General features: G+C 40.6%; 1 protein-coding gene across 5 annotated transcripts in view; it reads left to right on the forward strand.

Moving 5' to 3' along the window:
• Positions 1 to 24,191, forward strand: part of WDR47 (WD repeat domain 47) — a 69,015-nt gene that overhangs the window by 15,911 nt on the left and 28,913 nt on the right. For 3 of the 5 annotated variants that reach the window (XM_073008525.1, XM_007977737.3, XM_073008524.1), the window contains exons 2-7: positions 2,011 to 2,177; positions 6,548 to 6,631; positions 10,213 to 10,297; positions 12,419 to 13,221; positions 19,545 to 19,671; positions 21,511 to 21,689. In XM_073008525.1, coding sequence (XP_072864626.1) covers positions 2,020 to 2,177; positions 6,548 to 6,631; positions 10,213 to 10,297; positions 12,419 to 13,221; positions 19,545 to 19,671; positions 21,511 to 21,689 — 1,436 coding nt within the window. In that variant the 5' untranslated portion in view covers positions 2,011 to 2,019. The remainder of the gene's footprint in view (positions 1 to 2,010; positions 2,178 to 6,547; positions 6,632 to 10,212; positions 10,298 to 12,418; positions 13,222 to 19,544; positions 19,672 to 21,510; positions 21,690 to 24,191) is intronic. The other 2 variants (XM_007977738.3, XM_073008526.1) reach the window with 2 other exon arrangements.

Here is a 24,191-nt window from a genome sequence, read left to right on the forward strand (position 1 = left end):
TCCTGATCATCTGCCTCAGCCTCCCAAAGTGCTGGGATTATAGGTGTGAGCCACTGTGCCCAGCCTCCTTCTTCTTCTTCTTCTTTTTTTTTTTTTGAGGCAGGGTCTCACACTACCACCCAGGCTGGAGTGCAGTGGTATGATCACTGCTCACTGTAGCCTCAACTTCTGGGGCTCCGGTGACCTTTCCACCTCAGCCTCCTGAGTAACTGGAACTACAGGCACACATGTTGGCTAATTTTTATATTTGTTTGTAGAGACCATGCTTCACCATGTTGCCCAGGCTGGTCTCGCACTGCTGGGCTCAAGTGATCCTCCCACCTCGACCTCTGAAATTGCTGGAACTACAGGTGTGAGCCACCGTGCCCAGGCCTCTAGCTGAGGGAGAAAATGTACTCATCTGCTGATGAGAGCGTTCTAGTCTGGTAGACATTTGCATTTCTTGTTATGAACAAATAAATCGACCTAAAATTAAATAAATGGAAACAATATCTGTGGGCCTACATATATTTTTTGTTTTGTTTTGTTTAGAGACATGGTCTTCCTCTGTTGTTCAGGCTGGAGTGCAGTGATGTGATCATAGCTCACTGTGTGTAACTTCTAACTTCTGGGCTCAAGTGATCCTCCTGCCTCAGCCCCACAAAGTGCTGGGATTACTAGTGTGAGTCTCTACACCCAGTCCACATGTGTATGTTTTTGTTTCTACAAGCTTCCTTAGAGTAAGTTGGTCCTGTGAGAAATATTTGCTTATAGTCTGTTTCATCTGATGAAGTTTCTTTGTGGCTACTCCACTAGTGTGGTGGTATTTTGCATTGCTTTGAGCCTTAACATTTGAAAACTGCAACAGTTTAGGCCATTTAACTTGTGTGACCTCACTGGTAAAATTAGAATGTTGAACAAATGATCTTATAGTCCTCCCAGGTCTAAATCTTTATGGATTCATAACCCGAGCATTATGTGCTCAGTTGTAGCAGACCTACAGGTAAGAGTTAGAAGGAAGCTTGGAGAGTATGGAAATATCACTGATATTACCCATATGACTAAAGTTGCACTTTTTTCTTTCTTTCTTTTTTTTTTTTTTTTGAGACGGAGTCTCATTCTGTTGCTCAGGCTGTAGTGCAGTGGCATGATCTTTGCTCACTGCAGCCGTGATCTCCTGGGCTCAAGCGATCCTCCCACCTCAGCCTCCAGAGTGCTGGGAATATAGACGCACACCATCATGGCCTGCTAATTTTTTTATTTTTTGTAGCAACATGGTTTTGCCATGTTTCCCAGGCTGGTCTTGAACTCCTGAGCTCAGGCAGTCCTCCCACTTTGGCCTCCCAAAGTACTGGGATTACAGGCGTATGCCACTGCACCTGACCTAAAGTTGCACATCTTAACTAACCTTGTTTTGTTTGGCTCCACTGTACTGACCAGGTATCATTTAGGTATTGCTGCTAGGCTAAAGCTTCTTAAGGCAAGGCCAATGTCTGCTGAGTACAGAATGGTGTCTGTCACAGAGAAAAGGCATTAAGTACTTATTGAGTGAAGTATTAGAGCATACCTGGGACAATGTATTTGGGACATAGCTAAACATGGTTTGATTATTAATGACTTTTTAAAATATTCTTTATTATGGAAAATTTTAAACATGTAGGAGTAGACAGGATTATATAATAAACCCTCATTTACCTATCACCCTGATTCAGTAACCATGATCATTCTTGTTTCATCTTTATCTCTTTCCACTCTTCTCTTCTATTATTTTCATGTAAATCACAAACTTTATATCATTTAATCTGTAATTATTCCAATATGTATCTCAAAAATAAGTACTTTAAAAAATCATGGCCATACCATTGTCACACATTGAAGAATGACTTGGTTTTGAGAAATACTAAGTTAACTTCACTTCAGAATATGTGTACTAAAGATTCCCAGTAAACCTGTTATGTGTAGTTGCCAGGCAGTTAAACTTAGAAATAAATCAGTAGGACTAGCTTTATTGTTTTTCTGTTTCATATTTAGGCTATCAATATGACGGCTGAGGAAACAGTGAATGTAAAAGAGGTTGAAATCATTAAGCTAATTTTGGACTTCCTGAATTCAAAGAAGCTTCACATTAGTATGCTGGCCCTGGAGAAGGAAAGTGGAGTCATAAATGGCCTGTTTTCAGATGATATGCTTTTCCTGAGGTATGATTTCATTATACTGTGAAGTTTGTAGCTCCTTCAAAGAGATGTTAAGTATTAATAAGGTAATATATTTAATACAGATAGAACTTTATTATCATGAAAAGGCTATGTAAGTGTAATTTAAAAAAATATTTTAAAAATAGAACATTTATAAAATAGGCCGGGCATGGTGGCTCACGCCTGTAATCCCAGCACTTTGGGAGGCTGAGGCAGGCGGATCATTTGAGGTCAGGAGTTTGAGACCAGCCTGGCCAACATGGTGAAATCCCACCTGTACTACAAATATAAAAATTAACTGGGCGTGGTGGCGCACGCCTGTAATCCCAGCTACTCAGGAGGCTGTAGTCCCAGCTACTTGGGAGGCTGAAGCAGGAGAATCGCTTGAACCGGGGAGGTGGAGGTTGCAATGAGCTGAGATGGCACTGCTACACTCCAGCCTAGGCAGCAGAGTGAGACTCCATCTCAAAAATACAAAAATATAAAAAAGAACATTTACAAAATAATGCTTTCTGTAGAATGTTTTCAGTAGTAAGACCCAGAGGTCTGTTAAAAAGAACAAGAGTCACAACTCCATTGTGGTTGTGGTATCATAATAAAAGATATTTGACTGAGAAAATCAGAGACTTTGAAAAGGTAAGAAAGTGTTTCTGAAATACCATTTTTTGGCCATAGAAATAAAATGTGTTCATTGTAGAAAATATAGAAAGATAAATGAAAGAAAAATTACCCCACCACCCAGACATAATATTGTTCTTATTCCTTGCTGTTTTCATTCTTAGAGTGTAATTTCTGTGCATCTTTTTTTTGCATCTATTAAAAATTACAATTCTGTTGTGTTTGTAATTTAGAATCGTGCCTTATGTATTAACATCACAAGGTTTCTCTGTGTGATTACAAATTCATATTTAAAAAATCTTCAGGCCGGACATGGTGACTCATGCCTGTAATCCTAGCCATTTGGGAGTCTGCAGATCACCCGAGGTCAGGAGTTTGAGACCAGACTGGCCAACGTAGTGAAACCCCGTCTCTACTAAAAATACAAAAATTAGCCGCATGTGGTGGTGCATGCCTCTAGTCCCAGCTACTCGGGAGGCTGAGGCAGGAAAATCACTTGAGCCCGAGAGGTAGAGGTTGCAGTGAGCCATGATGGTGCCACTGTATTCTAGCATGGGCGACAGAGCGAGACTAAATAAATAAATAAATTATAAATAAATAATAAATTAAAAAAGCCCAGGCGTGGTGGCTCATGCCTGTAATCCCAACACTTTGGGAGGCCGAGGTGGGTATTTTACCTAAATAAGGTCAAGAGTTCGAGACCATCCTGGCTAACACAGTGAAACCCCGTGTCTACTAAAAATACAAAAAATTAGCTGGGCGTGGTGGCGGGCACCTGTAGTCACAGCTACTCTGGAGGCCGAGGCAGGAGAATGGCGTGAACCTGGGAGGCGGAGCTTGCAGTGGGTTGAGATCACACCACTGCACTCCAGCCTGGGTGACAGAGCAAGACTCCATCTCAAAGAAAAAAAAACAAAAAAAACAAAACTAAAATTAGCTGGGCATGGTGGTGCACGCCTGTAATTCCAGCTACAAATAAAAATTTTTAGTTTACTTAATTTCCTAAATGGTTCCCCTAATTTTACACAATTGTTCCCAATTTATCTTAAATAATTGCTCTACAGAACATCTTTTATACATGAGTGGCTTTTTTTTTTTTTTTTTTGGAGATAGAGTCTTGCTTTGTCACCCAGGCTGGGGTGCTGTGGTGTGATCTCAGCTCACTGCAGCCTCTACTTGAACCTCCTGGGTTCAAGTGATTCTCTTGCCTTAGCCTCCCAAGTAGCTGGGACAACAGGTGCACACCGCCACGTCTGGCTAATTTTTGTATTTTCAGTAGAGGCAAGATTTCACCATGTTGGCAAGGCTGGTCTTGAACTCCTGACCTCAAATGATCTGCCTGTCTTGGTCTCCCAAAGTGCTGGGATTACAAACGTGAGCCAATGCACCTGGCCGAGACTTTTTCTATATATTGGATTATTTCCTTAGGACAAGATTCTTAGAGGTGGAATTGCAAGGCAAAGTGAAGTAACATGTTTGTCAAAATGGAAAGCTAAATATATTTTAGTTTGAATTGGATAGAAACAGAAAATCCCAAATTTGCAGGCAGAAATGTATTCTATTTTTATGAGATACCAAATATCCTTGACAAGAAGTACAGATTTTTGGACATGTGGCATTTTGTGATTTGGAAAGCCTTAAGAAATGAAGTGTTCCTCCCAGGAGGCGGAGGTTTCAGTGAACTGAGATCGTACCGTTGCACTCCAGCCTGGGCGACAAGAAGGAAACTCCATCTCAAAAAAAAAAAAAAAGAAATGAAGTATTCCTAACTTAAGGAACCATTCAACAACAACAACAACAACAACAAAGCTTTATTATATTAGGGGAGTCTATTTAAACTTGTTGCACTTCCCTATATTTTGTGTTATGAATATCATCCAGCCCCAGAGAGCTTAGTTTTTAGTGTAGTATTTTTTTAAGCACTGTCTTTCAAGCATTAATACTCCTAGAATTTAACAGTGGCTGCTCTCAAGTACCCTCCTGCTTGATTTATGATGAAATTTTACTGGTCTTAGGTGAAATGCAAATCATAATAAAATAGTAGGTTTTTCATTAAACTAAATATGTTCGGCTGGGTGTGGTGGCTCACACCTGTAATCCCAGCACTTTGGGAGGCTGAGGTGGGCGGATCACGAGGTCAGGAGATCGAGACCATCCTGGCTAAAATGGGGAAACTCCGTCTCTACTAAAAATACAAGAAATTAGCCGGGCGTGGTGGCAGGTGCCTGTAGTCCCAGCTACTTGGGAGGCTGAGGCAGGAGAATAGCGTGAACCTGGGAGGTGGAGCTTGCAGTGAGCCGAGATTGTGCCACTGCACTCCAGCCTGGGCAACAGAGCAAGACTCTGTCTCAAAAAACAACAACAACAACAACAAAAAAACTAAATATGTTCATCTTAAAGGGCTGGCCTTTGAAATTACGTCCTTTCTTTTTGAATATTGAAATTCACCTTTATAAAATGATTATGAGATGCTGTGATTGCTTTATTTTTATTTTAAAAATTTCCTTTTTTTTTTTTTTTTGAGACAGAGTCTCACTCTGTTGCCCAGGCTGGAGTACAGTGGCACAGTCTCAGCTCACTGCAACCTTGACATGTGGGTTTAAGTGATCCTCCCACCTCAGCCTCCTGAGTCGCTGGGACCACAGGCATGCACCACTATGCCTGGCTAATTTTTGTATTTTTTGTAGAGACAGGGTTTCACCATGTTTCCCAGGCTGGTTTCGAACACCTTAGCCCAAGTGAATTGCTTACCTTAGCTTCCTAAGTGCTGGGACCACAGACATGAGCTACTGCGCCCAGCCACTTATTCTTAAAATAATGTATAATAGCTTTAAAACTGTAAGATGAATATGGAAATATAGGAACTTTTAGACTTAGTGCAGTTTTTTTTTTTTTTTTGGAGACAAGAGGCTTGCTTTTGTTGCCCAGGCTGGAGTGAAGTGGTGCGATCTTGGCTCACTGCAACCTCCGCCGCCCAGGTTCAAGCTTTTCCTGCCTCAGCCTCCCGAGTAGCTGGGATTACAGGCACCTGCCACCATGGCCAGCTAATTTTTGTACTTTTAGTAGAGGACAAGGTTTCGCCATGTTGTCCAGGGTGGTCTCAAACTCCTGACCTCAGGTGATCTGCCCGCCTTGGCCTTCCAAAGTGCTGGGATTATAGGCGTGAGCCACCACGCCCAGCGTGTCCAATGGTTTTACGTAGGTCAAAAACCACATATACGTTGGTATGAGTGGTTGTAGATTCACACATTCTTCTCATATAGTATATGTCGTTACAAGTAAGTTATGAAAAATTTAGGCCAGGTGAGGTGACTCATGCCTGTAATCCCAGCACTTTGAGAGGCAGAGGTGGGTGGATCACCTGAGGTCAGGAGCTTGAGACCAGCCTGGCCAACGTGGTGAAACCCTGTGTCTACTAAAAACACAAAAAAATTAGTGGGGCAAGGTGGTGTGAGCCCATAGTCCCAGTTCCTCGGGTGGCTGAGGCAGGAGAATTGCTTGAACACAGGAGACGGAGGTTGTAGTGAGCTGAGATCGTGCCATTGCACTCCAGCTTGGGCAACAGAGCGACACTCTGTCTCAAAAAAAAAAAAAGTTATGAAACATTTGTTTGAGGAATCAAATAAAATGTTAATCTCATTATGTGCTCTATGAAGTTTGAATGCTGTTCTGTCATCTATTCTGCTTTTAATTAGTATAACCTGAATTTGGTGACATACTGGTTTTATTTTGTTTTGTTTTTTTTTTAAATTCAGGCAGCTAATTCTTGATGGTCAATGGGACGAAGTTCTTCAGTTCATTCAGCCTCTAGAATGTATGGAAAAATTTGACAAAAAAAGGTAAGATTTTATCTAAAGTTTTTGTTGTCTCATCATTGGTAGAAGCTTAGTAAAACAATGAACAAAAATTTTTATTTTTATTTTTCTTTCTCCACTGGCTTTCAGCAGAGAGTAAACAAACTGATCTCTCTCTGTCATCCAGGCTGGAGTGTGGTCATGATCACAGCTCACTGCAGCCTTGGTCTCCTGGGCTCAAGCAATCCTCCCGCCTCAGCCTCTCAAGTAGCTGGGACTACAGGCATGTGCCATCAGCCTAGCTAATTTTTGTAGTTTTTTTAGAGTTGGGGTTTCACCATGTTGCCCCAGCTTCCCCTGTGTTCTTTTGGATTATTTTAAGTTGATTTAGTGTTCACTGACCTTTTCTTCTGCTATTAGCAATCTGATGATAAATTGTGAATTTTTAAACACAGGTTCTTGTTCTACCACTAGGCTGATGTGCAGTGGCATGTGTGTGGCACTGCAGTTTCAAATTCCACAGTGAATTTTTCACTTAGAATATTATGCTTTTCATTTTCAAATTTGTGTAATTTTTTTGTAAGTTTTTCCATCTGTTCGTTCATTATGATTATATTTTTCTTTAGGTCCTTCGACATACTGAGAGTAGCTGCTTGTTTGCTTGTTTGGTGATTTGGACTTGTGCTTATATCAGGCTCAGTCTCTAATGATTGCCTTTTCTCTTAACTGGGAGTCACTTTTTGTTTTTTTTAACTATATCTAATTATTTTGTAAACGTAATCTGCACATTGTAGCTTCACTCTTGAGGCTCTGAATTCTGTTCTCTTCCTACATAAAAAGTTTGATTTTTATACAGGCAATTATTTAACTTAGGTAGCTTCAAAATGCAAACTCTTTCTCCCCTGTTATGGATACTAGCTAAAATCTCTGCTCAGTTCTTTGGCCTTTCATCTGTTTTCTCCAGACTCCTTGGGGTCTCCCTTGCATCTTTACAGTTTAGGGGATAGCCAGGGATTTGGGTACTTAAGTTTATACAATAGATTTTGGTATGTTTCCTACTGTGACTCCTTCCTTTTTTTGGATCTTCCTCTCATTTTTCAGCTGCTCTGGCAGTACCAAACTTTTTTTTTGAGACAAGGTCTCATTCTGTTGCCCAGACTGGAGTGCAGTGGTGTGAACACAACTCACTCTAGCCTTGACTTCCTGGGCTCAAGTGATTTGCCTGCTTCAGACTCCTGTGTGGCTGGGACCATAGGCATGTGTCACCCTGCTAGGCTAATTTCTAGATTTTTTATAGAGACCAGGTCTCACTTTGTTGCCCAGGCTGGTCTTGAACTTCTGGGCTGAAACAATCCTCCTGCCTTGGCCTCTCAAAGCGCTAAGATTACAAGTATGAGCCACTTTGCTCAGTCAGTACCAGACTCTTCAAGCCACACATTCTGTTTGAGTTCTAGCTCACACTCTGTGAACTGGGGAGTGCCCTCAACTGGAAAGCCTTATGCCCTTGAATCTGACCTCTGAAATTTTGGTGTTTTTATTTTTATGTTTTCTTTGAGATGGAGTCTCACTCTGTTGCCCAGACTGGAATGCAGTGGCATGATCTTGGCTCACTGCAACCTTCGCTTCCTAGGTTCAAGCGATTCTCCTGCCTCAGCCTCCCGAGTAGCTGGGACCACAGGTGTGCACCACTATGCCCAGCTAATTTTTGTATTTTTAGAGATGGCGTTTCACTGTGTTGGCCAGGCTGGGCTCGAACTCCTGACCTCATGATCCACCCACCTTGGCCTCCCAAAGTGCTGGGATTACAGGCTTGAGCCAACGCACCCAGCAAATTTCTCTTTTTTTAAGGGTTGACTTCCCTCTAATTGTGCCAGCTTTTCAAATGCATTCAAAATAGTCATTTTTTGAGGCCAGGTATGTTGACTCACGCCTGTAATCCCAGCACTTTGGAAGGCCAAGGCAGGCGGATCACCTGAGGTCAGGAGTTGGAGACCAGCCTGGCCAAGATGGCGAAATCCTGTCTCTACTAAAAATACGAAAAAAAATTGGCTGGGTGTGGTGGCACATGGTTGTAATCCTGGCTACTTGGGAGGCTGAGGCAGGAGAATTGCTTGAACCTGGGAGGCAGAGGTTGCAGTGAGCTGAGACTGTGCCACTGCACTCCAGCCTGGGCGACAGAGCAGGACTGTGTCTCAGTCAGTCAATCCATAAACAAATAAAATAGTCATTTTGTGTATTTTATGTAGGATTTGTTGTTGTTATATGCAGAAAGTTAGCCAGATACAAGTTACTCCATCATTATCAGAAGTTGAACCTCTTGTTATTTTTTGATTTGCTGTTCAGACCATGCTGCTTGATGTTTCTTTGCGTTTGTACATTCTTCACTTATCTGGAATATTAATCCCTTCCCCATCTCCTGCCTTTACCTGGTACAGTTCTGATTGTCTTCTGAGAGTCAGTTATTATGTCTTTTTTTTTTTTTTTTAACTTTCTACCCCTTTTGTACAATTGGTTTCATACTTCTTTGAGACCTTGCTGAATTCTGTGAATATCTCATATAATTTATTAGGTGACCCTCTTTTTTAAGGCAGGGGTTTTGTTTTATTAGACACAATTTGCTACTACAACAGTGGCTGAAAGAATGACTGAAGGTTCATTGTTTTTTTCTTTCCAGAGTTAGAAGAACTTTTTCTATAAATTGCTTTGGGCAATAAAGCTTTTGATTCTTAGACAACTTAGGTAGACTCTTTGCTATCCTTTCCCTCACTGAAAAATTCTTGTTAAAAAGCTTTAAGTTGGGACCAGGTACAGTGGCTGATACTTGTAATCCGAGCACTTTGGGAGGCTGAGGCAGGAGAATTGCTTGAAGCCAGGAATTTGAGATCAATCTGAGCAACAAAGTGAGACCCAGTCTCTACAAAACAATTTTAAAAATTGTCTGGGTGCTGTGATACACAATTGTAGTCCTAGCTGCTTGGGAGGCTGAGACAGGAGGATTGCTTGGGCCAAAGTTTGAGGCCGTAGTGAGCTGTCATCATGCCACTGTGCTCCAGTCTGGGTGACAGAGCAGAAGACTCTGTCTCTATTAAAAAAAAAAAAAAAAAAAAAAGGCTCTAAGTCTCTATTTCGTAACGTTTTAGAAATGTTCATTTTCTCCTACCCTTTCAGTCCAATTTTTCATTAGACTTTTCTCATATTTAAAAAGAAAATATTTGATTTAATCTTTCTACAATGTATATGTATATAAAAATATAACATACCCCATAAATATATACTGTTATTTGTCAATGAAAATTTTTTTAATAAAGAAAAAACAGAATGTAAGGTAAACAAAACATTTGGGATATAAGACTTTTGATTTAATATTAGGTAACGTTTGATATCTTCTATAAAAATTGGATTTTTGTTTACAATTAATATTGGAAATAGAAATTCATTCTCTGAGTGTTAAATTGTGATTACTTGTGACTGAACTTTCTTCAGTTATGGCTTCAACATGATAAGAAGCCTTGTAAATTATTTGATTATTTGAATAATTTTCTTAAAGCAAAAGTACTTATATAGTAACTTCTAAGTATATTTGACATCAGACATTGGAAAAATTAATGTTTCATTTTTTTCCACAGGTTTCGTTACATTATCCTGAAGCAGAAGTTTTTAGAAGCTTTATGTGTTAACAATGCAATGTCAGCAGAAGATGAGCCCCAGCATGTAAGATTTTTATTCCTGAAGGTTTGCGCCCTAGTCTTGTTTTCAGTCATAAGTATTTTAGTCACTAAAACGAAGGATTAGCATCACAAGTTTTCAAAGTTTTTATGAGCTGGGATGGGGCAAGATCTGGTGTTTTCCAGGTGTAGTATTTTCAATCTGTAGCGCTTCTAAACTTGTTCCATGGTTTAAGCCAAGATATATAAATAGCTGGCTAGTTGAAGCGTGTGTGCATCTCTCTTGTTTAAGGTAAGTCAGCAATAGCCAAAGTTTGACTTGATGACTCTTCCTCATTTCTTCTTTTTTTAATCCCAGAAGTGGGTTGGTTGTGTTTATTTCCTTTTTCTCTGTCTTTTCTGTATTTTCTTTGATCCAGAGATAGTTTTTTTGCTGAAATGTTTATCTTCATGATTATTTAAATTTAATGAAATTAAATTCATTTTGATTAGGAAAGTGACTTTTAAAGATTCAGTGTTAATACTAAAACTGAGAAAACTTTTATTAAGTTCTGGTAACTGTTAACTGAAGTAAAGTGTCTTAGTCCATTTGAGCTTCTATAACAAAATATCATAAACTAGGGGGCTGGTAAACAATAGAAGTTTATTTCTCACGGTTCTGGTAGCTGTAAAGTCCAAGATCAAGGTACCAGCAGATTCATTGTCTGGTGAGGGCTTGTGCTCTGGTTCATGGATGGTGCCTTCTAGCTGTGTTTTTTACCTGGTTAAAGAGTCTAGCTAGCTCTCTGGGGTCTCTTATATGGGCACTAATCTAATTCATGAGGGCTGAGCATTTATAACCTAGTCACCTCCCAAAGGCCCGGCTTTTCTAATACCATTACCTTGTGGGGTTAGGATTTCAACATAGGAATTTTAGGGAGGCACAAACATTCAGACTGTGGCAAAAACCAAAGGATTTTACAGTGGAGACTTTCAGATAGAGAAATATTTGCCAGACAATGATGTTCAAAAGTGAAAAGAACACTGGAACATGAGTTAGGAGACCTATTTTTTATTCTGTCTTCACCGCTAATCAACTGAATTACCTTGGTAAATGTGTACCCTGACTTTTCCCATATGTAAGATATGGAGGCTGGACCAGGTGAGCGCTGAGGTTCCTTACATCATTAAAAGCTTGTGATTCAAAGACAGTATTCACTATACAAATTATTATAATTTGTCTCTCAGCTAAGCTTCCTTTTTGGTCTGTCTGGATTGTTTTTGTAGTAAGTCAACTGTAGGCTTTCCCTTTCCTTTTTTTTTGAGGCAGAGTCTCGTACTGTCGCCCAGGCTGGAGTGCAATGGCGCGATCTTGGCTCACTGCAACCTCAACCTCCCGGGTTCAAGTAATTCTCCTGCCTCAGCCTGCGGAGTAGCTGGGATTACAGGCACCTGCTACCACGCCCAGCTAATATTTTGTATTTTTATTAGAGACAGGGTTTCACTACGTTGGCCAGGCTGGTCTCGAACTCCTGACCTCGTGATCCGCCCGCTTTAGCCTCCCAGATTCTTGGGATTACAGGTGCGAGCCACCATGCTTGGCTCCCTTTTCTTGACTCTCTATCCCCACACAATTTTGCTCTAAGGTAAGTTAGGACTAACAGAATGGCTCTTTTGCCTTTTGGGTAAGCTGGAATAATAGCAGGGTTTATAGACAGTTGAATATTGGCATGCTTCAATTTTTATTTCTAGAAAAATTATTCTTACCCTTAAAAAATTGTGTATTTGAGAGCTGGGTGCAGTGTGGCACACCTGTGGTCCCAGCTACTTTAGAGGCTAATGATCACTTGAGCCCAGGAGTTCAAGGCTGTAGTGCACTATATTTGTGTGTATGAATAACCCCTGCACTCCAGCATGGGCAGAAGAGTGAGATCCCGTCTTAAGCCTGAATTATAATAGAACAATGTTTTTATAGATAAAAGTTTAATGTGCTAATTAACCAAATTTTTTATTATTTTTATTTTAGTTGTGAAAACATTTTGGTTCCTGTCTTGAAAGCTGTTGCATATCCTACAGATTATATGAGTATTCTGTGGCAATATAATTTACTCTTTGTACTCTTGTTGTTTTCATATTTCACAGCATGTTTTTTATAGTGATTATTTGATCATTTATATTTTTCTTACAGCTGGAATTTACCATGCAAGAAGCTGTGCAATGTTTACATGCTCTAGAAGAATACTGTCCTTCTAAAGATGACTATAGTAAGCTCTGTTTGCTTTTGACTTTGCCTCGTCTGACCAATCATGCCGAGTTTAAGGACTGGAATCCCAGTACCGCACGGGTTCACTGTTTTGAAGAGGCTTGTGTCATGGTTGCAGAATTCATCCCTGCTGATAGGAAGCTAAGTGAAGCTGGTTTTAAAGCTAGTAACAATCGTTTATTTCAGCTTGTGATGAAAGGCCTACTTTATGAATGCTGTGTAGAATTTTGTCAGAGTAAAGCAACTGGAGAAGAAATTACAGAAAGCGAAGTGCTTCTTGGCATCGACCTCTTATGTGGTAATGGTTGTGATGACTTGGATCTGAGTTTACTGTCATGGCTTCAGAATCTTCCATCTTCTGTCTTCTCTTGTGCTTTTGAACAGAAAATGCTTAATATTCATGTTGACAAACTTCTGAAACCTACAAAAGCTGCATATGCTGATCTTTTGACTCCTCTTATCAGCAAACTCTCTCCCTATCCATCATCCCCAATGAGAAGACCTCAATCAGCTGATGCCTATATGACCCGCTCTCTGAATCCTGCTTTAGATGGCCTCACCTGTGGACTAACCAGTCATGATAAGAGAATTTCAGACCTTGGAAACAAAACTTCTCCAATGTCACACTCCTTTGCTAACTTCCATTATCCAGGGGTACAAAACCTCAGTAGAAGTCTCATGCTTGAGAATACAGAATGTCACAGTATTTATGAAGAATCCCCTGAGCGGTAAGCATTTGCTTATAAAAATTAGGAAATCTTAGGCCGGGTGTGGTGGCTCATGCCTGTAATCCCAGCACTGTGGGAGGCCAAGGCGGGCAGATCACGTGGTCAGGAGATCGAGACCATCCTGGCTTACATGGTGAAACCCCATCTCTACTAAAAATACAAAAAATGAGCCAGGCGTGGTGGTGGGCGCCTGTAGTCCTAGCTACTTGGGAGGCTGAGGCAGGAGAATGGCGTGAATCCAGGAGGCGGAGCTTGCGGTGAGCTGAGCTTGCGCCACTGCACTCCAGCCTGGGTGACAGAGTGAGACTCTGTCTCAAAAAAAAAAAAAAAAAAAAAAATTAGGAAATCTTCAGAAGTTTGAGATAATCTAATTATAGTGTGTATATGTTTTACTTTCTTTGAGACAGGGTCTGGCTCTGTCACCCAAGCTGGAGTGCAGTGGAACAATCTCTTAGGTGAAAATCAGCCTCCTTAGTAGCTGGGACTACCAGCACATGCCACCATACTTGGCTAATTTTTGTTTATTTGATAGAGACGGGGTTTTGCAGTGTTGCCCAGGCTGGTCTCAAACTCCTGGACTCAAGCGAAGCAATCATCCCTCCTCGGCCTCCTAAAGTTCTGGGATTACAGGTGTGAACCACCACGCCCAGGAGTGTGTATGTTTTCTTAATGTTCAGGTCATTTTAGTTGAAAGTTAGTCCTTAATACTTTAGTAAGCATTTAAAATTTTTGATAATTAAAATTATATGAGAAAAATCTTCATTTTTGTATCTTATTCTTTTGCTGGTTATAAATGTAATATATGTGCTGTGAAGAAAATTTGGAAAATATAGAAGAGTAATAGTATGAGAATTAAAATCCCACACAATCTCATACTTAGACCAGTCTTTTTTCTTTTTCTTTCTTTTTTTTTTTTTTTGAGTCGGAGTCTCGCTCTGTGACCCAGGCTGGAGTGCAGTGGCCGGATCTCAGCTCACTGCAAGCTCCGCCTCCCGGGTTTATGCCATTCTCCTGCCTCAGCCTCCTGAGTAGCTGGGACTACAGGTGCCTGCCACCTCGCCCGGCTAGTTTTTTGTATTTTTTAGTAGAGACGGGGTTTCACCGTGTTAGTCAGGATGGTCTCGATCTCCTGACCTCGTGATCCACCCGTCTCAGCCTCCCAAAGTGCTGGGATTACAGGCTTGAGCTACCATGCCCAGCAGTCTTTTTTCTCTGAGTACCTTTTGTTTTTTTTTTTTTTGAGATGGAGTTTTGCTCTTGTCACTCAGGTTGAGTGCAGTGGCACCCTCCGTCTCCCAGGTTCAAGTAATTCTCCTGCCTCAGCCTCCCGAGTAGCTGGGATTACAGGCACCTGCCACCATGCCCAACTAATTTTTGTATTTTTAGTAGAGACGGGGTTTTACCATGTTGGCCAGGCTGGTCATGAACTCCTGATCTCAGCTGATCCACCCGCCTCGGCCTCCCAAAGTGCTGGGATTATAGGTGTGAGCCGTTGCGCCCGGCTATCTGAATACATTTTTAAAAATTGGGAATGTATTATATAGATTTTCACGTAATCTGCTTTTTCCACTTGAAAGATCATGACTGTTTTCCATATTCTTGAAAATTTCTTGATATCAACGATTAATCATAAGTATGCAGTATTTCATTGTATGACTGTGTCACAAATTTAACTCCTTATTGTATAAATTTAACTCCTTATCCTTAAGGATACCAGATTGTTTCTACTTTTTTCTCCTGTACATAGTAGTGTGCAGAACAACCAGAACTTAAAACTCTATAATTATTTCCACTTACTTTATTTAGTAATTTTTATACATATGAAGGAAATAAGTGTTAAAGCCACCATTCAGTTTTTCCTTCAAACCTGGCAAGAAATAGTAAACTCCTGATCAACAGTTATTTATTTCAGGGTTAGGAAACTTTCTGCCTCATTTTTCCAGGAAACCCATGAGTATGTATGGATGGTTTTCTGTAACTTAGAGTTGGCACAATGAAGTATTAGTGTTGACTTCAATAAATTTATTTCATGAAAGAGATAAAAATGAAACCTTTTCACTTTACATAGGATAGTTGGAGCCATTCTTTGCAGAGGAAGGAGCAGTGGACTCAGAATTTCTGTTTCTAATTACAGCAAGTGAGCTGGGTATGGTGACTCAGGCCTATAATGCCAGCACTTTGGGAGGCCGAGGCGGTGGATCACTTGAGGTCAGGAGTTCAAGACTAGCTTGTCCAACATGGTAAAACCCTGTCTCTACTAAAAATGCAAAAATTAGCTGGGCATGGTGGCACATGGCTGCAGTCCCAGCTACTTAGGAGGCTGATGCAGGAGAATCGCTTGAACCTGGGAAGTGGAGGTTGCGGTGAGCCTAGATTGTACCACTGCACTCCAGCCTGGGTGACAGAGTGAGATTCTGTCTCAAGAAATAATAATTAGAGCAAGTGGAGATCCTTAGTTAAAGCTTAAGAAATACAGGGTAAGGCTGGGCACGGTGGCTCAAGCCTGTAATCCCAGCACTTTGGGAGGCTGAGGTGGCTGGATCACCTGAGGTCAGAAGTTTGAGACCAGCCTGGCCGACATGGTGAAACCCTGTCTCTACTAAAAATACAAAAAAATTAGCTGGTGCGTGCCTGTAATCCCAGCTACTTGGGAGGCCGAGGCAGGAGAATCGCTTGAGCCTGGGAGGCGGAAGTTGCAGTGAGCAGAGATCGCACCATTGCACTCCAGCCTAGGCAACAGAGTGAGACTCCATCTCAAAAAAAGAAAAAAGAAATATAGGATAAATGTATAGGGAAGCCTTTTCTGTTAAGTTGCTCTGAGATTATAGAGGAGAGGGTTGTGATATTTTCTTTCATGTTCTTTAGAGAGGAGAATCTAACTTGAGTCAGTTAAGTGAGGGACTTCCTAAAGGGTAGGTTAACTTTTTTTTTTCTTTTTTTTTGAGATGGAGTCTCGCTCTGTTGCCCAGGCTAGAGTGCAGTGGCACAATCTCGGCTCACTGCAACCTCCGCCTCCTGGGTTCAAGCAGTTCTCCTGCCTCAGCGTCTCAAGTAGCTGGGATTATAGGCGCCTGCCACTGTGCCTGACTAATTTTTGTATTTTTAGTAGAGACGAGGTTTCACCATCTTGGCTAGGGTGATCTCGAACTCCTGATCTCATGATCTGCCCACCTCGGTCTCCCAAAGTGCTGGGATTACAGGCATGAGCCACCGCGCCCGGCCTGAACATAGTCTTTAAAGTCAGACATAGGTCTGAACAATAACTTTGCCATTTACTGGCTGTGTGACCTTGGGAAAGTTACTTAATCTCTCTGAGCCTCAATTATCTTCTCTGTATAATAAAGCATTGACTTGCAAAATGAGATAAAGCTTCTAGTAGAGTGGCATGTGATTGGTACTCAGGGAATATAAATTTCTTCCCTTCAGAGCTCATAGCTTTGGTAAGGACAGTGTGTCAAAAAGGACTACTAATGAAATGCTGTGAGAGAGTTACTGTCCTATGGATAAAGTGTAAAAATTTACTTTGGAACAAATGTACTTATTTTTAAATATATTTTAGATGTAATTTAAAAAATATTGGGACAGGTACAGTGACTCACACCTGTAATCCCAGCACTTTGGGAGGCTGAGGTGAGAGGATTGCTTGAGGCTAGGAGTTTGAGACCAGCTTGGGCAATATAGTGAGACCCCATCTCTATTTATTGTTTTTTAAAATGTATATATAAACTCAATTAGACCGATTATGCTAAGTATGCAACATGAGGGGTACTACTTGAAATACCTGAAGTCAGTATCTTTTTTTTTTTTCTTTTAGTGGGTATGCGTTTAAAATATATTTCAGACTAGACATGGTGGATCACTGGAACCCAGGAGTTCAGGACCATCCTGGACAACATGGTGAAAAGTTGCCTCTACAGAAAAATACAAACATATTAGCCAAGCATGGTGGTGTGTGCCTATAGTCACAGCTACTTGGGAGGCTGAGGTGGGAGGATCAATTGAGCCCAGAAGGTTGAGGCTGCAGTGAGCCTTGATTGCACCACTGTACTCTAGCCTGGGTTACAGCAAGATATCCTATCTCAAAAAAAAAAAATTTTTTTTTTTTTTTGGTGATTACTGTGTGCTAACACCATGCTACAATGTGATTGAACTACTATGAACAAGAAGATAAAACATGAAAGAAAGGGAGTGTGTAATATTTTATAAGGATATCCTTCCGCTTGAACAGAGACACTTAAAATGGAGGAAAAGTCATTTGAAATATGTAAGCTTGAAATGCATGTATTTCAGGCATGGACCAGCATTGGAATTGGAGTCTGATGACCTGAGTTCGAGTTCAAGCTCTGTTTTCTAGCTGTGCAATCTTAGGAAAATCACTTGTTTTTTGAGTCTGTTACCTCTCTGTGAAGTGGGTCTTATAACCTGTTTCACAGGTTATTGTGCAAGTTAAATGAGATAATGCATATGGAAGTTCTGTATATGCTGCAAAATTAAATGAAATGTTACTTTTTGAAGGTTATTTTATTCTTTATACAGTTAATAGCTCTTACAAATTTTTCTTTGTGGACATAAAAGGGGACTTCTTGTGGTCATTAGTAATTTACAGCACAGCCTGGTAGCCAAAAAACTCCTCCTCAGTCTTTTTTTTTTTTTTTGAAAGGGAGTCTAGCTCTTATTGCCCAGGCTGGACTGCAATGGCGCGATCTCAGCTCACCGCAACCTCTGCCTCCCAGGTTCAAGTGATTCTCCTGCCTCAGCCTCCCAAGTAGCTGGGATTACAGGCATGCGCCACCATGCCCAGCTAATTTTGTATTTGTAGTAGAGACACGGTTTCTCTATGTTGGTCAGGCTGGTCTCATACTCTTGACCTCAGGTGATCCGCCACCCTCAGCCTCCCAAAGTGTTGGGATTACAGGCGTGAGCCACTGTGCCTGGCCCAAAGAAAGTCTTCTAATAAAATCTCAAAAATTCTTAAAATTGTATAGAAATGTATTGGAGGAAAAAATCTTTAGATAACAAAACTGTAAGTTTATATTTTATAAAGATAATTTAGGCATTATGTTATCCAAGCTATTATTTGTATTCATCAGCCTATTTTAAGCCGAGCCACAGAGAATATAAGTGACTATCCCAAGGCCACACAATTGATTTTATTTTTTTTTTATTTTTAGTTTTATTTTTTTGAGATAGAGTCTTACTCTGTCACCAGGCTGGAGTGCAGTGGCCTGATCTCGGCTCACTGCAACCTCTGTCTCCCTGATTCAAGCGATTATCTTGTCTCAGCCTCCCAAGTAGCTGGGACTACAGGCGCATACCATGCCCAGCTAATTTTTGTGTTTTTAGTAGAAACGGGGTTTCACCATGCTGGCCAGGATGGTCTCGATCTCGACCTCGTGATCTGCCCACCTCAGCCTCCTAAAGTGCTAGGATTACAGGCATAAGCCGCTGCGCCTGGCCCGTACAACTGATTTTAAACTGGAGACCTACTCTCACTCTCCCTACCTATTAACCCATTACTCCTCCATTAAGACCTTCCTATTTTTAAAAACCCTTTTTGTGGTATTTTTAAGAGAAGAAAGGAAAATAAAAAATTTATTTGTGTATAGTTTATACACAGGCTAAATATTCTTTTTTTATTTTTTGAGACAAGGTCTCACTCTGTCACCCAGGCTGGAGTGCAGTGGTGTGATCTTGACTCACTGTAACCTCTACCTCCCGGGATCAGGCGATCCTCCCACTTCAGCCTCCCGAGTAGCTGGGACCACAGGTGCCCCACCACACCCAACTAATTTTTTTTTTTTTAAAGAGACTGGGCTTCGCCATGTTGCCCAGGTTGGTCTCAAACTTCTGAGCTCAAGCGAGTTGCCTGCCTTGGCCTCCCAAAGTGCTGGGATTACAGGCATGAGCCACTGTGCCTGGCCTATTCATTTTTTAAAATTAAAATTTCTTGGCTGGGCTTGGTGACTCATGCTTGTAATCTCAGCACTTTGGGAGGCTGGGGAGGGTGGATTGCTTGAGATCAGGAGTTTGAGACCAGCCTGGCTAACATGGTGAAACTCCATCTCTACTAAAAATACAAAAAATTAGGCAGGTGTGGTGGCAGGCACTTGTGTTCCCAACTACTCTGGAGGCTGAGGCAGGAGAATTGCTTGAACCTGAGAGGTGGAGGTTACAGTGAGCGGAAATTACATCACTGCACTCCAGTCGGGGCTACAGAGAGAGACTCTGTCTCAAAAATAATAATAATAAAATTTCTCTAACTAAAATATATTTTCCTTTACTCCCCCCTCTGCCTTTTTGTTTTTTTTGCACGTTTCTGGAAGAAGTGATACACCTGTTGATGCACAGAGGCCTATAGGCAGTGAAATCTTGGGCCAGAGTTCAGTTTCAGAAAAAGAGCCTGCAAATGGAGCACAGAATCCAGGACCAACTAAACAAGAAAAAAATGAGGTAATATTTACTATACCTAGTGTTTTTCAGAGTTATTCTCTTTGTAAGAAGTAATAGAATTTACTTAGAATAGAAAAAGAATTTTCTGATATTTGGGAGTAGGAAAGAATATACATAGATTTTCTTATTATTAGCTTTCTCTCCTCTCTTCAACGAATATGTGATGTATTTAGATGCCTTTATGTATTCTGGAGCAATTTTAACAAGTCAATTTATTAACAATATAAAATATTACAGGTGACATTGCATGGTTTGCATGCTTTGTGACTCAAGTAATTGAGCTTACATTAAACATGGCTAGTTTACATTTTTAAGATATATGGCCTATATTTTACTAATTAGATTTAAGAATAAGAAATTAAACATTTTAAATATAGAATAAAACTTTTATCCAAGTCCAGGGTTCTAGTGTTTTTGTGAGGAAATTTTATTGTGAAATAGGATATAAGTTTTGTATAGGCTGGGTGTGGCAGCTCCTGCCTGTAGTCCTAGCACTTTGGGAGGCCAAGACAGGTGGATCACCTGAGCTCAGGAGTTCAAGACCGGCCTAAGCAACATGGTGAAACCCCATCTCTACTAAAAATACAAAAAATTTGCAGGGCGTGGTGGCACAGCTACCTGTAGTCCCAGCTGCTTGGGAGGCTGAGGCAGGAGAATTGCTTGAACCTGCGAGGCAGAGGTTGCAGTGAGCCGGCGTTGCACCACTGCACCCCATCCTGGGCAACAAAGTGAGACTCTGTCTCAAACAAACAAACAAACAGGTTTATATAGCATGCCATTTCTAAGGGGTTAAGTGGTTTTAATAAGTTAAATATGTTTTTTGTTTTCAACTATTAAGAATGTATTTATAGCAATGCAGGAAAAAAATTAAAATTAAAAAAAGAATGAAGTAAAAAAATTACTGTTAAAAGTACATTGATATGCACCAAACAACAGAGCTTTAAAATATGATGCAAATATTGAGAGAGCTGAAGGAAGAAATAGTTTTGCAATAATAGTTGGAGACTTCAATACCCTACTTACAATAATGGATGAAACATCTAAGTAGAAGTTCAATAAGGATATAGAGGACTTGAACAATACTGTAAACCAACTAGACCTGACAGACATATATAAAACACTCCACTCAATAACAGCAGAATACATACCCTTCTCAAGTGTACATGGAACATTTTTTAGTACTAATTTAGGGCTATGCTGTGATAAACATACACTTGCAGGTGTCTGTTTGATATGGTGACTTATTTTCCTTTGAGTGGATACTCAGTGGGATTGCTGGATTGAATGGTAGATCTAGTTCTTTGAGAAATCACCATACTGTTTTTTTCCATAGAGACTGTACTAATTTATATTCCCTCCAGCAATGTGTAAACATTCCCTTTTACCCCATCCATTCCAACATCTATTGTTTTTTAATGATGGCCATTCTGGCTGGGGTAAGTTGGTATCTCATTATGCTTATTAAATATTAATGCCATCCCGCAGTATGGATATTTTTAAAGAAATGCCAGATTTGTATTAGTCTTTATCTACATTCATATTCTCTGATCATGGCCCCCTTGTAAGCATTATAATTTGTATTTTTATTTTGGGTTAGTCGGGGAACCAAGGCAACCATTCATTTTGGTCAGTCTGTTTCTGTGGAATAAAGCAAATTAACTGATCCACTTGAGTATTAAGACTCATACTGTCTTTCAAAGAGCAATAGATTAAGTATTTTGTGATTGTTAAATATAGCTAATTGTATATTTTATTCAGCATTTATAAAAAGTACTGTTGAGTGAAGACATATTCTGTCATAATTTGCTGAAATATGTATATTTTTTCTAATTTTTTAAGCTTCGAGATTCAACAGAACAATTTCAAGAATATTATAGGCAAAGATTACGCTATCAACAGCATTTAGAACAGAAGGAGCAACAGCGGCAGATATACCAACAGATGTTGCTTGAAGGAGGCGTGAATCAGGAGGATGGTCCTGATCAGCAGCAGAATCTTACTGAACAGTTCCTTAATAGGTTGGTCTTCTAGTCACTTTTTAAAATATGGAGTTATTTAAAAGCTATTTAAAACATGCAATAACTGCTACTTTCTATGTATAGTTGGACATTTTAAGGCTTTTTAAGCATTTCAAGTAATGTGGAGTTACATATTGCTTTCTAATCACAGCATTCTGAGGGCTCATCTAGTTTCGTCCTTATTCCCTGAGGAACTAGAGCAGAAGAGTGCAGAGGTTCAGTGCACAGGCTGAACCTATGCATAGCCGACAGCCAGGTGGATTCAGCTGTCCCAGGGTAACTGAGAATCTAGGGGAAGTTACTCTAGTTCTTTTTATCTCTTTATCTGCTGCCTTTTTTTTTTTTTTTTTGGAAACAAGGCTCTCACTGTCTCCCAGACTGGAGTGCAGAGGCGCGATCTTGGCTCACTGCAGCCTCAACTTCCTGGGCTCAAGTGATCCTCCTGCTTCAGCCTCCTGAGTAGCTGGCATTACAGCACACACCACCACACCCACCTAATTTTTTTATTTTTTGTAGAGATGGGGTTTTGCCCTGTTGCCCAGGCTGGTCTGAAACTCCTGGCCTCAAGCAGTCCGTTCACCTTGGCCTCCCAAAGTGCAGGGATTACAGTCCCTGTGCTGGCCCTTATCTACTTCTTATTTCTTCTAACCTTCTTACATGGTTACCATGAGGATAAATAGAGTTAATCTGTGTGAAGTGCTTAGAACAGTATCTGGCACACTGTAAACACCGTGTTGTTAGCTGCTATTTTTATTGTTACTAAAGTGCTTAAACCTATACATTTTTTTGATTTGATATATTAAAATGATTGTTAAAATTTCTGCCAAAACAATATGAACTACATTTATTGTTTTCAATTATAGGAGAAATATATACACACATGTTTTTATTTTTTGTTTTATTTAATTAATTTATTGATTTATTTATTCTTGAGATGGAGTTTTACTCTGTCGCCCAGGCTGGAGTGCAGTGGCACGATCTTGACTCACTGCAACCTCTGCCTCCTGGGTTCAAGCAATTCTCCTGCCTCAGCCTCCCGAGTAGCTGGGATTACAGGCACACGCCACCACACCTGGCTAATTTTGTATTTTTTTAGTAGAGATGGGGTTTCATCGTGTTGGGCAGGCTGGTATTGAACTCCTGGGCTCAAGTGATCCACCCATTCCCAAAGTGCTGGGATTACAGGCATGAGCCACTGCACTCCTGGTCTTATGTGTGTGTTTTTAGAATTCAATAAAATAATATATATTTAAATAAGCAATGATTGTTGGAAGATTAAGTCAATTAATATATACAAATGTGCTTACAACAGTTCTGGCACATAGGAAGTGTCCTATAAATGTTGGCTATCATCATGGTTACAATTAGGTAACTGTAATGGTGACTGTTAGCTCTCCACTTGATTCAACAATATTGGAAGTAATCTGCTTGACAACTCTGAGTGAGCCTGAAATTGATCCTGTCTTCAAACCTTCACAAAGGGAGTGGGTTTTTTTTTTTGTTTTTTTTTGTTCTTTTTTGAGATGGAGTCTCACTCTGTTACTCAGGCTGGAGTGCAATAGCACGATCTAATCACGGCTTGCTGCAGCCTCTACTACCCTAGTTGAAGGGATTCTCCCATCTTAGCCTCCCAAAGTGCTGGGATTACAGGTGTGAGCCACCACACCTGGCCTTTTTTTTTTTTGAGACGGAGTCTCACTCTGTTGCTCAGACTGATGGTGGTGCAATCTGGGCTCAGTGCAACCTCCACCTCCCAGGTTCAAGCGATTCTCCTGCCTCAGCCCCCTGAGTAGCTGGGATTACAGGTACACACCACCACACCTGGCTAATTTTTGTATTTTTAGTAGAGGCATGATTTCACCATGTTGGTCAGGCTGGTCTCAATCTCCTGACCTGGTGATCTGCCCGCCTCAGCCTCCCAAAGTGCTGGGATTACAGGTGTAAGCCACTGCGCCCGCCCTTTTTGGTTTTTAAATAGAGATAGAGTCTTGCTATGTCATCCCAGGCTGGAGTGCAGTGGTGTGATCATAGCTCACTATAACCGTGAACTCGTGGGCTCAAGCGCTCCTCCTGCCTTGGCCTCCCAAAGCTCTGAGATTACAGGCATGAGTCATCGTAGCCGGCTCACACAAGGATTGTTTAAACTGGTGGTCTCAAGAGTCTAAATAGGCCTCTGAACATCCAGTTTGGGTATCATTTTCTTATCACCTCTGATGAAGTCAGTGGCTTGTCAGAATTATTCTTATTTGATGAATTGCCATTTCTGATTTTTGGATGTTTTCTTCATAGCCATAAAAGTCATGGATGTAATTTTAATTTCTGACCAACTTATTTTGCAGTAAGAGCAGATATCTAGCAGTGAGAAGATGAAATGGCAAAGTTCTGTGACCCTCCTCCCCAGTAGTGATTAGTGATATACGTCCTCAGAAAAAAAGTGAAATTATTCAGGAAGGTTCATCTTTCCTTTAAAGACAATCATAAATAGAATTTAAATTCTTTTTT

Source organism: Chlorocebus sabaeus, chromosome 20 (assembly GCF_047675955.1).
Source record: "Chlorocebus sabaeus isolate Y175 chromosome 20, mChlSab1.0.hap1, whole genome shotgun sequence".
In the NCBI taxonomy this organism is placed as follows: domain Eukaryota; kingdom Metazoa; phylum Chordata; class Mammalia; order Primates; family Cercopithecidae; genus Chlorocebus; species Chlorocebus sabaeus.